Consider the following 17,698-nt stretch of genomic DNA (forward strand, 5'->3'; position numbering starts at 1 on the left):
GTAAAATGCAGCACCCGCAGGGCGCTTGCGCAGCTTTGGGGCGGGGCCACAGCCGCAGCTATTTATAGTAGGTGACGTCACCTTGAAATAGACCGTTAGGGCCGGCCCGCCCTTCCCCCCTCCCACACCGGCCGGTCCCCGCCACTCTGCTGGGCTGCTCCCACTGCGCAGGCGTCCTCCAGTCCTCCCATTCCCCCCCCCCGCCCCCTGGCGCGACTGCGTCTCCTCCCTCGGCGGCGTCCGCGGCGCTAGCCACTGTGCGCGGGGCGAGCCAGCGAGAGGGGCGAGCGGCGGCGCTGTCTGCAGCCTGAGCCTCGGGCCGGCCGGCGAGCCAGTGCGCGTGCGCGGCGGCGGCCTCCTCGGCGACTGGGGAGCGGACAGGCGGGCAAGCGAGCGAGCGGTGCAGGGCGTGAGACGAGGCCGAGCCACGAGCGACATGGGGGACCGGGAGCAGCTGCTGCAGCGGGCGCGGCTGGCCGAGCAGGCAGAGCGCTACGACGACATGGCCTCCGCCATGAAGGCGGTGAGGGCGCCGGGAGCCCGGGCGGCCGGCCGGGGGGCTCGGCGTGGGGAAGGGATGGACGGCCGGGCGGCATCTCCTTCTGGGCCCGGGGCGACCCGGCTGGGCGCGGCCGCCCGCCCGTAGACCGTGCTTCCCGCGCCTGCCGGGCGCCCCGCCATTTCCTGCGGCCGGACCCGGGTGGGGTCTCCGGGCAGGGAGCCGCTCGGGGTCGCGCATGCAGCCTTGCTGGGACAGACGGGTGTCTTGTGTCCCTCTTCGGGTGGGCGGGCGAGGGTCGCCGCATCCTAGCTCAGAGCCCTGCGTGGGGGGAGGGGGTGCCAGAGGAAACGTGAGGCAGACACATTCCTCCTTTTAGAGCATTCTTCTAGACCCGGGGCTCACTCCCCTCTTGTCTTCTTTCTCGATACCCTAACTTGTAATAAAGAATCACCTAGTTAGTGTGCCCTGTCTCACCTGGCTTTTGCTGCCCCGGCCTAAGTCTGTAATTCTGTCTGTTTTGCTCTGCTCGCCGGAATCATGCTCGTCCCGTCTTCCCACGCCCCGGGTCTGGTTTTGTGTGCGAAGACCCCCACCCTGCAGTTTAGGCGTGGATGCGGGCGGGAGGGCGGCGGGCATGGGGCCCCACTCTCAGGTTTGATGCTGCCTGGAGATTAAAAGAGGTGTGACTTAAAAGCGAGACGAGCCAGTGTGCCTTTGCATTTCCCGAGACCCTCACAGATCGATCTGCAGCCTGATTTCCGGTGAAGGAGCCGGGCCAGCCACACCCTAGCAAATGCCTTGGATTAGACACCACCTGCGTTTCTGAGAGTTCCGGTTATCCTCTTACGGTCCCTGTGTCTTAACCTTAATTTACATTTTCTCTAAATGCACATTACTTTCTCTCTGCCTCAAGGTCACACAATGGTCAAGATACAACTGCCGCCACCCACCTACTGTGTTCATCTCGTGTACAACCTCCTGAGACCAGGGAGGCTCCGTCTGGGCCCCTCCTTAGACTTAAAAGATTCTGAAACTCTGCGGGTGGGATCCTGAAATCTTCACTTTACCCAGTTCTCGTGACAAATGTTAATGGGCTTAAATTTGGGAATTATTTCTCTGGGTCATAGCTCGTTTGTCCTTTTCCTTGTGAGGGGATTTCTTAGGGGAAAAAAAAACCTATAAATCCATAGATACCATAAAATTTCAGAACCATTTGAAAAGTTTCTTTTAAGGCTTTTGATATTAATATCACATGAAGTATGTTGTTGAGGTCAATAATTAGGGTTATCCAGGTAAAAAACATACTCGAGTTGTGTTTCCCATGGTGTCCTTACTACACTTGAACAAGGTGTGCTCGGAAACCGCCACCACGGCCCATTTGTTGATTCAGTGGTGACATGACATGATGTCATGGATTAGATAGGACCTTTTCATCCAAACGGACAAAAGGTTTAGAACTGAAGTCTGTGCAATTCTGAAGGCCCTCTTTAAGAAAAGTGTATTAATTTCAGAAGTTTTTCAGAAACAGGACTGGCTATGTAAACTCCTTTCCTTGAAAGAGGTCCTGTGCTTTAATTTCTCTGTGATAAACACTCCAACAGAAAGTCATAGTTAAGTGAGCCCCTTCTCCCCAGTAATGGAATGGTACAGGGGTTAGGCCAGGTGAGTTCTCTCTGCATGTTTTAGTGGGGCCCTCGCTAACCCTGTGAGTCGTAGGAGCCCTTTGGGGAACGAAGGGATGAGGCTTGAAAGAAGGTGAGTTGAGGTTAAGGGGAAAGGACTAGAAGGTGTGTTGTGGAGCTCTAGAAAACCTGAGGCAACCTAAAGGGAATGGAGAGAGGTAACCAGAATAAAATACAGCTTGGGGAGAGAAAAAACTGGTTTTCAGTTCTTCATATGCAGGTTTGAAAATGCTTTCCTGCAGCTACTGTGCCCAGTTTTTCTCTGAGGCTTTTAACATAGCATTTTGCCAGCTAGTGGATCCCCCCATGTGTTGGGAGTCGGATAGCCGGGTCTGAAATGATTGATGGGTTGGATAAGCCATCCAGCGTCGAAAAGGCAATCCAAGCTTTAATCATGTCATCTCAGAATTGCAATAAACCACTTCCTCAGGGTAACTTCTGTTAAAAAATAACCTTTTTTTTTTGGATGCCTTATTTTATGTGTGTGTATATGTCATTTAAATTAATGCATTTGTTGGGAAGGACTTTGCAGGGGTTGTTGGGAAGGAGACCTTAGTTGGTGTTTGTATGTTAAGTTCTTAATATTATGGAGAAGACTCAATCTTCATTTTAATGTCATCACAAGCCTTAGGAAGAGCTTTGGGAAAGGGTGAATTCTAGTAACCCTCTGAGTTAATGTGGGTTTTCTTCAGGGCAGGTAAGTAGACTGCTGTAAGGAGGATGGAGCAGCACACCTGAGTGAAGTCATGTTCTGATGCCACCACTTTGACCTTGAAACTTACATCTTGGTTTTGGGTCCTCTGCAGTATAAAACTAGTAATGTTGGTATTATTATCAGTTTGTTTTTAGCCTTCATTTTTCTAACTCATTTTCTTTTTCCCTTATAATTTAAATGGTCACCTAATAATACTGCCTGCTTGTATGATTGGTGTTTTTTATGCTATACCAGCGTCACCTGGAGGATGCTGGCGAATGGCGTGGGTAAGCTGTGAGAAAAATCATGCGTATTGGGATCAGTGGTGCTGTCTGGCATCAGTTGAGAAGGGCAGTTCCCTGCCTCACTCCGTAATCTGAAGAGACAAGAAGTGTTTCTGAGGCGAAACAGGGCCTTGACGCTTTCCTCATCTCATACCCACTAGCGTATATCGAGTATAATAATGGCAAGGAACCCTGAAAGATTGTGGAACCCCAAGCCTTTATCAGCACTGACAAAGGATGGGCAGAAAGAAACACATCCGAAGGACTTGAATACCTGCAGAAATCTCAAGAGCAGGAAACAAAGCTGCAGCTTAAGGAAACAGGAGTCAGAGAGGAAGAGGCACTTGGCCCAGGCAGTGAGTGCAAAGGGCTCTCTTTCCAACAGCTGTGAGATTATGGGAAGTGGGGGAGTGAGCAGGTGGTGTGTAAAAAGAGAGCATGGCTGAGCGGCCCCGAGTGAGACGTACGTAACCCATGTCTCAGAGTGTGAAACGAAAGATGATTTTGAGGTCTACCAGAATTGTGGTCAGTGTGAAAAATACACACATGTGCACACACACACACTAGTAGGTCCCGTTTCCCACTAACCAGTCATTTGAGATGTAATTATTGCATTGTCACCTATTGTCTGAGGAAGAAGGCAGGGTCTGGATTCTTACAATAGTCTGAATTAAAAGGCATCTCAAATAGTGAGCGATTCACAGCTTCGTTGCACTGAAGTGACAGTTGTGGACCCTGCCTGGGTTTGGGTTCCCTGAATTGTCCTTGGAAGAGCTCTCAGAGTCAAGGGACCTGCCACTGTGCCAAAGAAACCAAAAATGTTTTCTCGTTTTTGTCGAATTCTGTATTAGGGGAAGGCTGCAGTTTTCCAGAAATAGAGTTTGACAGGGTTACCCCCCATGTGTTTTTCATGTTACAGTTATCAAGTTTGTGAAGTCTTTCTTCTGACTTACTAGGCACTCAGTAAACAGTAGCTGTTACTACATGTGTACATTCTCATTTAACCTTTATAACCACTCTGGGTGGGTACTGTTATTAACTGTTTTACAAATGAAGTTTTGAGTTTAATTTTGTCCTGGTCAAATTGTAAAGCCAGGATTTGAACTCTTAAATTTAGAGCTCTCCCTTAAACCACCATGTGATAATACCCCATGAGGCTCAGGGATAATATTTCCAGTATACATATTAGCTGTTGCCATCATTGGTGGTGAAATTCCAAGCCTTTTACATGAGTGGGCTTACTAAACATATATTTATTAGATGTAAGTTATTTTTTGCTAAGTTTGATTAAAAAACAATCTTACATAGCTGTAGCAAGAGGTGCATAAAAGGCAAAATCATACATCTGGATTTTGCTTATTGTCTTGACCAGGATTTTTAAAAAATTTTTATTAGGATTTTTTTTTTAGCTTAAGCAAAATGGTAATGGACTTTTGAGTTCCTGCTATGAATTAAGTACAGGACTATGTTAAATTATATTTGTGGTATTTTACGAAACGTGGATATCCTTGGCACCAGTTTTTGTGAATTGCCTCTAAACTCATAGACCCCTAAAATTTCAGCGTTTCGGTTGGTAAAATAGCTAGTGTCCAAGTTGAGGCCACCTGTTTTCTGCCCCCTGCTGGCTGCCATGGCATTCCCCTCTTTGGTGGGTGTTGGCACTTCCCTGTGATCAGAACCTGGTACAGCCTCCAGAGCCTTCGGTCCTGGTACCTCCAGGGGCAGTGGCATGCAGTAATGCCATTCAGAAGAGTTGTATTTAACTCTTGCCGGCGCTTCTGAAAGTGTCCAGTTATGTCCAGAGCAAGACACAGGTAGTCTCAATGATATAGAGGTAGGATTTAAAAAAAAAAAGATTTTATTTATTTGCTCTTGGAGGGGAAGGGAGGGGGAATGAGAGGGAGAGAAACATCAATCTGTGGCTGCTCAGCACACCTCCAGCTGGGGACTTGGCCCACAACCCAGGCATGTGCCCTGAATGGGAATCCAACCAGCGGCCTTTTGGTTTGCAGGATGGTGCTCAGTCCACTGAGCCTCACCAGCCAGGGCAAGGGTAGCTGTTTTTGATTAATACTAATCTTGGAGTGGATACTAATCACCTGAACTCCTCTGCTCTGAGCTTGTGGTTGAGCCTCTCTGGTGGCCTTATAGACCTGCAGCCTCGTCCTGGTGAGGACAGGGTGTGGTCTTCCCAGGCCTAGGCAAGTGGTGACAGCGACTTCCCAGCTTGGGACCAGGCAGAATCCTCACCTTCAGGGCTTCGACTTGGTTGAGAGTCTGCCCAGAAAGCTTCCATCCCTCTAGCTCGCTTTAAACAACAACCCAAAACCACGTACAGTTCTGCTGAAGAAGCTTAAGGATTTTATGACTATGTTTACTTAATTGTTTATGAAAATTATTTTCTGTTACAAAGTCTAATAGCAGAAGCAAGCTTGTTGGCAGCGAGTGGGTGTGGGTAACTAAAAGATGGGAGAGGAGTGGGCGTGGTGTGGCTATGAGGGATGGCAGTGCTGTCCAGGGGAGGGGACAACCCAAACTGTGGCCTGGCCATTCAGGGGTGGCCTTTTGGTTTGCTCAGTATTACTTTTGAGACTGGATGTTTCCCAGAATAAGAACTTTTTAAGTTTTCCCAGATAGTCCCTGTGCTATTTTTGGCAGTGCGTCTATTTTTACTTGCAAACACATAGTTTATTGCCTTGTGAGTTAGTGGGAGGAGGCCCCTAGGGATCTTTGAGTAAGCAGTGGTGTCATAGGAAGATAAATGAATCCATAGTAGACCAGGTTCTTCGTGACTGTTAGTAATGCTGTGTAGTGTTGGAGCGAGTACCCCAGGGTTGGGAGTTGGTGTAGCCCGAGCCTGTGGCAAGGACACCAGGTGAATGGCTGACAGGGAGCCCAGTCCTTGAAGGAAACGGGGAGGAAACTATATAAATGGGAAGGGTCTGTCAGTTTCAGGTTTTCCGGAGGAGGGTAAACAGGATTAAATGGGGTGGGGAGATGGGCAGGAAAAGGCAGAGAAGCTCAGAGACGGCGGGGAGCCCCTTACAGAGTGGCTGCGTGAGCAGCTGACCCGAGACAGAAATGAGAATGTGTTGGAACTCTGTCATTAAGAGTGGAAAGAAGGCTGCAAACCATTGTCTAGGTCTCTTCTATCTTGAAAATCCTTTGTATTGTCTTCATGTTCCTAACTAGAGACCATTCGGAAACTTAGGGTTGTAGCGATGCAGTAAATCGTCTCCACAGAATCCCCAGGTGATCGTATTGCTGGTTTTCGGTGTGTGTGGTTGGCGCTCGTGTGTGCGGTTGGCGCTCGTGGTTAGTGCCTGCCTTCCCTTCCGTCGGGCTGCATTGCCTCCCAGTGTCCGCTGCTCTTCGTGTAGGACCAACCTTTTTAGATTCCTGGCTCCAGTATTTTGGAATTTGAAGTGTTGGAAACTGGGGCTAATGTTAATGAAGGTTATTTACAATAAGTATCACCGGTCAAGCCTGGCTATGAATCTTTTTTGTCAAAATGGGCCATCTGATTTCCCTTCCACCTATAATTTTCCCATCTGGGAAAAGTCCCAGTTTTCTTTAGTTATGTGATCAGGTAATAAAACTATCTTCGTCCCATAAATTTCCCTTTGTTAACTAAGTTGTAACTCAGGAATGCTAAAAAAAAAATACTATATTTAAACGTATCCAGCGAGGCCTTGGCTGGGGTTCTGAGAACAATGCTTGCTTAGTGATACCAGTTAGTCACCCTCAGCTGATGCTGATAGTGATTCATTCAGACTGGCAGGCAACCAGATGATTGTTATATAAACACTCATACTCCTAGTAAATTATTTTTCCTGTGAGGGTGTCATTATAAGTATTGCCCAGTAGCCTTTTTTGGCAGTTTATTCCCGATGGAGAAAGGGAATGCTATGTGAATTCCTGAAACCCACCAATACACTTCATTTACATTAATAGTATCAATCTCATGCCTTAACCATACCTTTTATTGTTGCTTAGGAAAAGTGGAGCTGAAGAAGTCCTTGGAGATTGTTTGGGCTGATCTACCTTATTTTATTTTTTAAAATCATTTTTTAAAAATCTTCACTCGAGCCCCAGCTGGTTTAGCTCAGTGGATTGAGCACAGGCCTGTGAACCCGAGGGTTGCCAGTTCGATTCCCAGTCGGGGCACATGCCTGGGTTGCTGGCCAGGTCCCCAGTGGGGGGCGTGTGAGAGGCAACCACACATTGATGTTTCTCTCCCTTTCCCTCCCTTCCCTTCTCTTGAGAAATAAATAAATAAAATAAACTAGTGAAAATATTAACTATATCATTCTTTTAAAAAAATCTTCACCCGAGGATATGTTTATTGAATTTTTTTGTTTTGTTTTAGAGGTGGGGAGAGAGGTAGGGAGACATTGATATAAGAGAGAAACATCGAAGGGTTGCTTCCCATATGCGCCCTGACTGGGGTTTGAACCCATGACATAGGTATGTGCCCTGACCGGGAATCAAGCCCGCAACTTTTTGGTGTACAGGACAACACTCCAGCCAACTGAGCCACCTTATTTTACTTTTAATGAAAGGTTGTAATTTTATTCAAGGTCGCACAGCTAGCTCAGGCTAAACTCCAGTTGTCTTAGTGTTTTTCTTTTTTTAAGTAATGACAGAGCCTCTGGTACAACTACCATATGTGATTATAAATATATTTCGGATATGCACTTAGTTTTAATGATGTGCTCTTGGGAGTTACCTTTGTGTGTCTTTGCCACAGTCTAACACAAACAGCTTTCTTAGTCACAGGCTGAAGTATATAGTGAGTTCTTATGGGTACATTTGCATTTAATATTTATTTATTTTAGAAAGATGGGAAGGGAGGGAGAAAGAGGGAGAGAAACATCGATGTGAGAGAGAAATATCAGTCGTTTGCCCCTTGCATGTCCCCTGACTGGGAATCGAACTGGGGACCTTTTGGTTCCAGGGATGATGCCCAACCCACTGAACCCCACCAGTCAGGACTACATTTGCATTTTAGTGACAGGTGGTCTCAGATTTGCTTCCTATGAGATCTAAGGGGCTCTCCAAGTTCTGTTCTTGCTTCATGTTTTATTTTATTGACTATCACCCTAGAAAAGTTATTATGGAAGATTCAAGCATTCTGAGACTTGTCAGAGTATTGGAGATAGAATTTTGATTTACAAATGTTTCTCCCTTAAAAGATCAAATGATCAAACAAATATCTGCAAAGACACTTTATATTTCCAATAAACAAGCGAGTGTTTATAGGCACTCACTAGAGAAGAAAACACAATAGTGGGGTTACAGGTCTTCCTCTGGATTGGAGGGGAGCGTGGGTTGTGGAGTAGCAGAGAGATGGGAGATGCAAGAGACCGCTTCTGTCTGTGTGAGGCGGACCCAGGAACCTGGCTTCCGGGCGCCCAGCCCGGGGAGTCGGCAGGCAGCAGCTTGTAGGCAAAGAGCACACTGAGGAAAGAAGAGGGGTGGGGCTGATAGAGTAGACGGAAGAGGAGAGAATGCCTGGCTGAAGATTTGTGGCAAAAGAACAGGGATACTGGGGATGGGGAAATGGGTATATGAGAAAGGGGAGCTGGCATTTTTGTTTTGCTTGGGCTTTGTTAGGGAGGTGGGTGGTGGTAGACAATTTCTTCTCTTTCTAAGAACTTGGCACAAGTTTCCTAATTTAATACAAAATGATTACACTTATTATGTTCTTGAACTAATTTTTCAAATACCCTATCAACATTTTTGTTTTTGAAATTTCTGATTCTCCACTGCTCGGTCTTCTCAGTCCATGCTAAGCTGTCTGTTCTTATATGCTGTTAATAATGTTCCCCAATGAACTTGGCTTTTTCCCTCCACTGGAGGAGTTTCTGTTCTTACTCAGTTTGATTTATAGTAGTACCTCTTTTTTGTTGAGTGTTTTATGGTTTCCCCAGTGCTTATCTTCACCAGTAGGTCATGTAATTAAGGAATCTCCTTACTGTATAGAAGATATGGGCCACTTGAGCAAGTCAGTAGCTTTTCTGGGGCCCAGACCAAGGTTTTCTGATTCCAAGTCTGTATCAGTGTCCTAGGGTTGCCCTAGGAAGTTGGGTAGCTTAAAACAACAGAAATTTGTTCTGTCACAGTTTGGAAGGTTAGAAGTCCAACATCAAGGCATTGGCAGTGTAGTGTTCCCCCCGTGAAGGCTTCAGGGAAGGGCCCTCCCTGGCCTCTGTCCTAGCTGCTGGTGGCTCCTGGTAACCCTTGGTGTTCCTTGGCTTGTAGACACATCACTCCACTCTCTGCCTCCATCGTCACAAGGTGTTCTCCCTGTGTGTGTCTCTACAAATCTCCTTTTCCTTATAAGGACACCAGTCAATGGATGTGGGATCCACCCTGGTGCAGCATGACTTCATCTTAACTGATTACATCTGTAAAGGCCCTATTTCCAAATAAGGTCACGTAACCAGGTGCTAGGGGTGAACAACAACAAAATCCAGTGTCCTTTCTACCAGTGACATAGCTGGCTTGCTCGGAGGTGGTGTCATGGAGAACTAAGTGATGGAAGTTACAGCTTATGGCATTTAACATTTCCATTAAAATAAGTGGTGCTTTCCTCCTTGATGGCCAGTCCAGGTTTCCTGTCAGGTCGGTCAGAGTAAAGCTTGCTGCTGAGTAGCTCTCCTTCCTCTCAGCAGAGGCTGGGGCACTTGACTGTCGCTAATGCATCCGTTCTGCCTTAGAGAGGAGGGTTGGGTGTACCCGTGGGACTCCACATGGAACCACATAGGCTGAAACTCTGGCCACTAGATGCGTGTGGAGTTTGATCTCATCGGCAAAGCTCTTATCTATTAGGCAGTATTTGGGGGAGGTTTCATTGGTTCTTTCTAGAATGCAAGCTGGAAGTAGAATCTGGAACAAATTTTTGAACGTTTGCCAAAGGACTCGCATGGTCATATTGTTGAGAATATCTTTTGCAGACCAGCTGAACCTTCATGGGCTTTTCACCCACCATTGCATACCATCGTCTCACAGCCTTTCCATGGTTACCTCTGTCCCCACCGTACCTTTGCCAAGGTGAAGGCATCATCTTAACAGGGCCTGAATTACTAATTTTTCAAAGCCTTTACCCTTTAATAGTTTGAGTTTCAAATGTTTATTTCTTCAGCTAGACTACAGTCTTCCCTTCAGATACTATCCATGTCTGATTGGTTTTTCTCTGGAGTGTCTTGCCTATAATCTTGTATATGAGAAAGGTCGTTGATTAGGTTGAAGGGAAGGTTCCTTTCCAGATTTTTCAGGCTTGGATCTCAGTGTCTATCTTTGGCATTTTGCAGGTGACCGAGCTCAATGAGCCTCTCTCCAACGAAGATCGAAACCTCCTCTCTGTGGCCTACAAGAATGTGGTTGGTGCCAGGCGATCTTCCTGGAGGGTCATCAGCAGCATTGAGCAGAAAACCATGGCCGATGGAAATGAAAAGAAGTTGGAGAAAGTCAAAGCTTACCGGGAGAAGATTGAGAAGGAGCTGGAAACAGTGTGCAATGATGTCCTCGCTCTGCTTGACAAGTTTCTCATCAAGAACTGCAATGATTTCCAGTACGAGAGCAAGGTATTTTACCTGAAAATGAAAGGCGATTACTATCGCTACTTGGCAGAGGTAGCTTCCGGGGAGAAGAAAAACAGTGTGGTCGAAGCTTCTGAGGCAGCCTACAAGGAAGCCTTCGAAATCAGCAAAGAGCACATGCAGCCAACGCACCCCATCCGGCTGGGCCTGGCCCTCAACTTCTCCGTGTTCTACTACGAGATCCAGAATGCACCGGAGCAGGCCTGCCTCTTAGCCAAACAAGCCTTCGACGATGCCATAGCTGAGCTGGACACACTAAACGAAGATTCCTATAAAGACTCCACGCTCATCATGCAGTTGCTGCGAGACAACCTCACCCTCTGGACGAGCGACCAGCAGGATGAAGAAGCAGGCGAAGGCAACTGAAGAGCCTTAGGATCCCTGGCCCTTCCTTCACCCCCCACCCCCATCATCACCGATTCTTCCTTGCCACAGTCACTAAATATCTAGTGCTACACCTATCTGTATTGGCAGCACAGCTACTCAGTTCTGCTCCCCTGCTCCCTGGGAAGCAGTTTCAGATAAGTCTTCATGGGCGTTGCTGGACTGGTGGTTGCTTAGAGCCCACGGGGCTTTCTTTTTCGATTAGAATTGTCCAGACAAGTGCGTTCCGAATGAGGCATTTTACTATGCCTGTTGATAGTTGTGAAATCCAGGCGAAAGCAATGGGGAAGTTTAGAAAGGAGAATTAGCCAAAACAGGCTGCAATGATATTTAAATGATCCATTTAAAATGAGCTAATAGTGTTTTGTTAATAAGCAGTACATCTTGTGCATGCGAAAATGAATTCACCTCTCCCACCTCTTTCTTCAGCTAATGGAAAACTGTTAAGGGAAGCTGATACAAAGAGAACACTTGCTCCTTTCCATCAGCTTTATAATAAATTGTTAACGTGAGGTTTCAGTAGCGCCTTGTTTTTTGCCTCTTTAAGTTATGATGTGCACAAACCTTCTTTTCAATGCAATGCATCTAAAGTTTTGATACCTGGTAACTTTTTTTTTTTTTTTGGCGATTGTTTAAGAATCATGGGTTTATTTTTTGTAACTCTGGCTATTGTCCTTGTGTGTCCTGACAGCGCCGTGTGTGTCAGCCCATGTCAATCCAGATGGGTAACTATCGAAATGCCAGACTTCTAAATTCAATGTTTTGGAATTCAATGGGTAAATAAATGCTGCTTTGGGGATATCTCTAGGTGTATGGTCTTCATTTCCCCTCCTCAGAGAGCTGTGTCACAGGTCACCGTTTTGAATTCTGTCTGAGTCTCTCAAATGTTGAAGCATTTTTAATTTTTCACGCAGTAAGTTTTCTTGCCCTCTGATCTCATTACACAGTTGGTAATATATGCATAAGACTCATGCATTTTAATTAGTTTTCTGTGAACCCAGCCAACATAGTCACACTTACCCTGATGACGGGGCTGAGCCGACCAAAATGCTGTCTTCTGTGTACAGCAGCTCGGTGAAAGGTCAGGTCTGTGTTTAACTTGGGAAGGGAGGGGAAGGGTGATCGATCCACCCTAGTGGAAGCTGGTTGATAAGGGAGATGCCGAGCTTATGCCTACCCTCACATTTTCTTAATACTCTTTTTGTATTAAATGTAATTAAATATTAATTAGGGACAAAACTGGACCCCTGAAATAATCTTTACTGACTATTATTAAAGCTTTGAGTATTTAAAATAGAAAAGCAAACCTCTGAGTTTAAAAAGGGGAAAGTTTAAAAAAGGGAAAATGCTAACCCCTTAAGTGTGCTCCCCTTTTCACTGCACCCCAAGACCCATCCTGAGGCCTGGCACCACCAGCTGGGCTCTGTCAGGCGGTGTCTCCAGCCCTCACGAGTTTATAACCTTCAGCCTGGTGCCCAGGACCGAATGTGCTTTTTAAGTGGATTGGTTCCGTTACACAAATGTCTTAAATACCTTACTCCTGACTAAAGCTTGATACTAGATGGGTGAAAATGTCCCTGACCCACTTTCTGTCCTTGACCTTATATTGTGGACGAGCACAACTTCCGAGCGTGGACGTTTAACCTCTCTTCATTCTAAATCAGGAACGACCCACGTGTTAATAAATAGTCCTTAAGAAGCCTGTTTGAAGTTGGCCTAATTGCTATCTAGAATGGTTACTGAGTTTTACAATTGGGTCAGGTATTTTAAAGCTACAAGCGTTATGTGGCCAGGACACTTGTCTTTGATAATCATGTAGACACTAAAATTGCCCTTACATTTGAAGTGTTCTTCCAAGGAAAGGCTTTAGGAAAAACACATTTTCATTTCACAGCTGTCTTGTAAAAGGTTTTGTCCCCACCCTTGGAAAAAGGAGCAAAGTTTGGGGGCCCCTGGAATTCACACGGCTGGAAAGTCGACAGCTTCTGCCCCACTGATCCAGAATTCTCGCTGCCCTTGGGGCCTCTGTCAGTGCCTTGCTGCCTGTGTTCCAGACAGCCTTGACGAGCCACACAACCTTGGAGGATCAGGTCCCTCATTTTCAAGTGCAGGATTTGTAATACAAGGTTTCATTCAACTCAAAGTACTCAGTGTGTGTAAGGCATCCTCTGTGGTCTGAGGATGGGGTGTGGGGAAGTTCGGACACGTAATTACACTTAGCCCTGTGAGTTATAAATGGGGTTCTTGGAGCCGTCCTAACAGGGAGCTATGAAATTAAAGTGGCATAAACCTGGAAGGCTTCTCTGCTGTGTGATCTCAAGTTTCCTCCTAGTGCTGCACACTCATGTTTTAAAACTGGTCAAGATAAATTTATGAAATAAGATGGAGTCATCTCAGCGTTGCTGCTGCAGGGGATACGGAAGTCCAGAGGAGGGAAATGGCTTTTCCCAGAGTCACTGCAAAATCAGTAACAGAACCTAGATAGCATTCAGATCCCCTAAACCTTTGTTCGTGGTTCTTTTCACTGTCATGCTCTCGGGATTGAGATGGAGGGAAAAAAGGGGGTGTGAGCATCCCCAGAATGGGGATACTTGATGCTTTTAAGGTTTCCACTTAGAGTTGAAGGAATTATATTTGGAAAGGGATGTTTCAAGTTATTGGTGCTATTGCTTCAGATTTGAAGTAACTCCTCAAACCCTGCTCAGAATCCATTGGCTTGGGTTGGAGGATACGGTAGGATCCTTGAAAATGGAGCAATTGTTGGGTTAATTCTTGCCTGTCTGGAATCACTTGGGATGGGGGAGCCCAGGATGTCCCTTGGCTCTGTAATGTAAAGTCGGCTTGATTCCAGCTGTCGGGACCTCCACATCCTCCCACATACCCTTACAGAATGCCTGCCATTCAGAGACGGAGAGGGTCCTCAGTTTTCAGGTGACCCTCCATCTAGAGGCAAACACAAACTGATTCACAGCTGGGTGGGACCTAACAGAACAGGCTGATGACAGCAACCATTTCAAATACCTGCTATGTTCTGGGCACTTAAGGTGCGTGGCCTGAATCTTCCCAGCGACTCTGAAAGGTAGAAATGATCATTTTAACAGGTGACCCCAGATATCAGATGGTGTGAGGTACATAGCAGTAAGAGGAAATGCTGAGATCAAAACGGGCTGTCCCACTTCAAAGCTCTTTCCACCACACCATGTGTTTTTTGATCCCCACCTGGAGAAAAGGAGTCCTAGAAAAGTTGTAACAATAGCTAGCCCCTCTGTCTGGTTTCTACCCTTTCTTCTCCAATCTATAGAACATCCTATCCAAATCAAGTCCTTTCAAGACCTAATGAAATGCTGTCTCTTAGGAGTGAGACCTCTGATCGGGCTGGAAGCCTCCTGCTGGGTGATTTGGGGTCAATCTGCATTATTCCAAGTCACTGTGCACATCTCTCCACTGGACCATAGGTCCCTATGGTGCCGGGCAAAACAAGGTTGGGAGAGCTAAAGAAGGAAGGAATCCACTGTCAAGTTTAACTCCTGTGCTATTCTGGAGGGCAGGGGCTCGGCAAAGAAGGGGAGGGGAAATAACGTTTGCCGATTGCCTTCTGCAGGTGACTTAGCAGTCATCACACTAAAGGGGGCTTTACATACAGCCTAAAATTCAAACCAGGCAATTCAAGAAGTTCGCAGCTCCAATCGAGAGGCTCAGAGAGGAAAAATGATGTTCGTGTGGTCCCACAGCTGGGAAATGAGAGAGGACATCGTTCTGCAGGTCTCCAAGGTCCTTGTTCTTGTCATGAGCGTGCCACCCTCATGCAGAGGCTGGAAGCCTGACGTTCCAGGTCTTCCTTGATGGCACCTCTTCCTCACCAACCAGACTTCTCTCAGTTACCTCCTTCACATTTGCCTCTGCAGCCCAGCCAGCGTCTTCTGCTGCCCCACTCCCACCCCCAGGCATATCCAGGACAGGGATCCTAGTGCTTTCCTTCCTCCTAAGAGGAGATACCTGCAGGTGCTACAGTGACAGTATGACTCAAGAGGTGGACGCAAACACCACCAGTTGAGATCTCTCCCTAGCTGGACCCAACTTGTTCAGCCTGCTCCCTGACTTTGGCTCAAGCCATTACTCTCTCCTCTGGAGCGGCTTCTATTGGCTTACTCAGGTCCTATCAGTGAGATCCTACCTTCTTCCTGCCAGCTGCCGTGGGCCCCTCTGGGCCCCTGTACTGTGGGTCTGTATCACACAATGTCATTTGTCACTTTGTCTCACTCATTCAACAAACCACAGGGTAGACACTGGGTGGGGTGCTAGGGTTACCTTGGTGAGTTACCTGTTCTCCTGGGGCTAAAGCTCTAGTGGGGAAGCTACAATAAAATGTAAAATAAAAAGGTGACGATGACAACGTTGCTTAGGTTCTTCTCGAGGGCCTGGCGCACAGCTCACAACAAGAGGGGTTAAATTCATGAATGATCGATTGGTTTGAGGGAGGCCAGAGTTTTTAAAAAGTGAAATGACCAAAAGGAACCCTTTATAGTCCCACCCAAGTCTACTACCGGTGAGCCACATAGAAACAGGGTCGTGAGGCCTCAGGATGTCACCTGGAAATCGGTGGTGTGACCTTGGGCGAGTTCTGGCCTCTCAGCAGCCTCTACAAAAGGAGGCCATTGCTTTTTGTGGCCTCTGGTGCCTTTCCATTCCTGAGATTTGGTGGCTCTCTGTTATTTTCAGCTGCTCTGGGACAGTCCTCATCCTCTTCCCGGCCTTTTTTTCCTGCACGGCCCCCCTTTTCCTTCCGCCCTTCACATCTGTCCCTCCTGCATCCGCCCTCCACCCTCTTCACTTTCCTGGCCACCCCCTAGTTCCACTGAGATGGTTACCATGGCAACCATCTCCTGGAAGTGACATCACTTATCTCCTAGGCAACTGTTTCCAGGGCAGTGACATCATTTGGTCACCATGGCAAACTTCCAGGAAGACAGTTCTGCAGTGAAATGGGCAAACAGAATTCTTTTGTATTTCTGAAGCATGGGGGCAGTGCATGGAGAATATTAAAAAAATATCTCGGGAGCAAGAAGAAAAATCTCTGGGCATATAGGGGGAATGTGGGAAACCAGTATGGGGCTGGGGAAGAGGAGAAGTTCTCAGGTGAACCCCCTATCCTTTCCAATAACTAGGCTGACCAGGTAATATACCACCAAACTGGGACACTTGAGAGTGAACCAGGGCACCATTATTATGCTGGGATGACAGGTGAAAACTGGGCCTCCCCAAGTAAACCAGGGCATGTGGGCCCCGCCCACAATCAGGAAGGTGACTTGCCTCCCTCACCTCAGTAAGCATTGATTCAGCTCTCCCTGTGTGTGGGCACCAGGACACCACAGCAAGCAAAACCAGGCTTGGTCTCTGTCCTAATGGCGCTCACAGTTGTGTGGGGTGGGGCCCAGGTAATCCCGCAGTCACCCAAAGAATGATGCGGTGCAGACTGAGTGCAGTGCTTGGAAGGGAAGACACAAAATGCCAGGGATGTGTTTAACAGAAGGACCAGAAGCAGCCTGCGCAGGAGAAGAAGTAACTAAAGGGGGTGGGGTGGAGTGGGGAAGAAGTCTCTTTTGGCAGAGGGAACAGCAGGTGCTCAGGGAGCGTGCAGAATAGCAGGAGCTGAAATGAGGCCAAGGAGAGAGCAGGAGGGAGCCAGATATGAAATGAGGGTGGAGAAGGTGGCAGGGACCAGGCCTCACAGGCCTCGGAGGCCAGGACATTGGGAAGCCCCAAAGGAAATAAGTTAAGCATGATCCTCTTTGTATTAAAAAAAAAATCTTACCCTTGCTGTTGCATGGGGCAGAGAGGAGGAACAGTTTACCCAGGAGGGAGCTTGGATGGCGGGCACCTGGGTGGTGGCAATGATACGGAGGGACCAGATGGGTATATTTGGGAGATGGAACTGACAGGATTTGCTGGAGAACTAGATATGGGGTGAGGGTCAAGAAGGGCTCAGGATGACATGGAATGGCGTGGAATGAGTAACTGGGGGGTGGGGGTGTCACTGCTCTTCTCTCAGATGAAGAAGCGGGGCAAGACCAGGACTCAGGGAGGCATGAAGTCTTCACTGTCACTGACCCCTCATAAAAGTGGAGAGAACAGGTGGCAGTGCTAATGAGTGCCAGCTGCTTGCCTGTCCCCACAGGAGCCCTGTGAGTGAGTGCCTCCCTGGCCCATCTCACATGTGGGAAAACTGAGGCTCAGACAGGTTTCAGAGCTTGGTTGAATCCTGACAGTTTGCAAGGGCCCCACCTGCCAGGCCTCAGACAAGGGTTTGCTGACTCCTGAGCCCACCCTCTTCCCACCAGACCAGGTTTTACCAGCCTCCTCAGTTCCCTAGGGAAAGGGAGGAAGGAAGGGAAGCCAAGTGCTTTCAGATCAGCCATTTCCTTGATCTTTCCCATCACCACTTGTGCAGAGGAGCAAACAGAGGGTCTGAGAAGAGACGAGACCCTTCAGCCCCCTCAGAACTGCTTTCTCGACACCACAGGTGTTCTCGACTGTGCCTCGGTGTTCTC

General features: G+C 47.5%; 1 protein-coding gene and 1 long non-coding RNA gene across 2 annotated transcripts; both read left to right on the top strand.

The window, feature by feature from the left end:
• Positions 1 to 246: 246 nt before the first annotated feature.
• Positions 247 to 11,951, top strand: YWHAH (tyrosine 3-monooxygenase/tryptophan 5-monooxygenase activation protein eta). Its single transcript, XM_028527453.2, has 2 exons — positions 247 to 523; positions 10,479 to 11,951. Exons 1-2 carry the CDS (start codon positions 437 to 439, stop codon positions 11,130 to 11,132), a joined length of 741 nt encoding a protein of 246 aa, XP_028383254.1. The 5' UTR covers positions 247 to 436; the 3' UTR covers positions 11,133 to 11,951.
• On the top strand, positions 530 to 4,319 carry LOC118498055. Its single transcript, XR_004900575.1, has 2 exons — positions 530 to 2,257; positions 2,290 to 4,319. It is a non-coding gene; the product is annotated as an uncharacterized LOC118498055 (long non-coding RNA).
• Positions 11,952 to 17,698: the final 5,747 nt, after the last annotated feature.

The sequence above is a fragment of the Phyllostomus discolor genome, chromosome 13, assembly GCF_004126475.2.
Source record: "Phyllostomus discolor isolate MPI-MPIP mPhyDis1 chromosome 13, mPhyDis1.pri.v3, whole genome shotgun sequence".
In the NCBI taxonomy this organism is placed as follows: Eukaryota; Metazoa; Chordata; class Mammalia; order Chiroptera; family Phyllostomidae; genus Phyllostomus; species Phyllostomus discolor.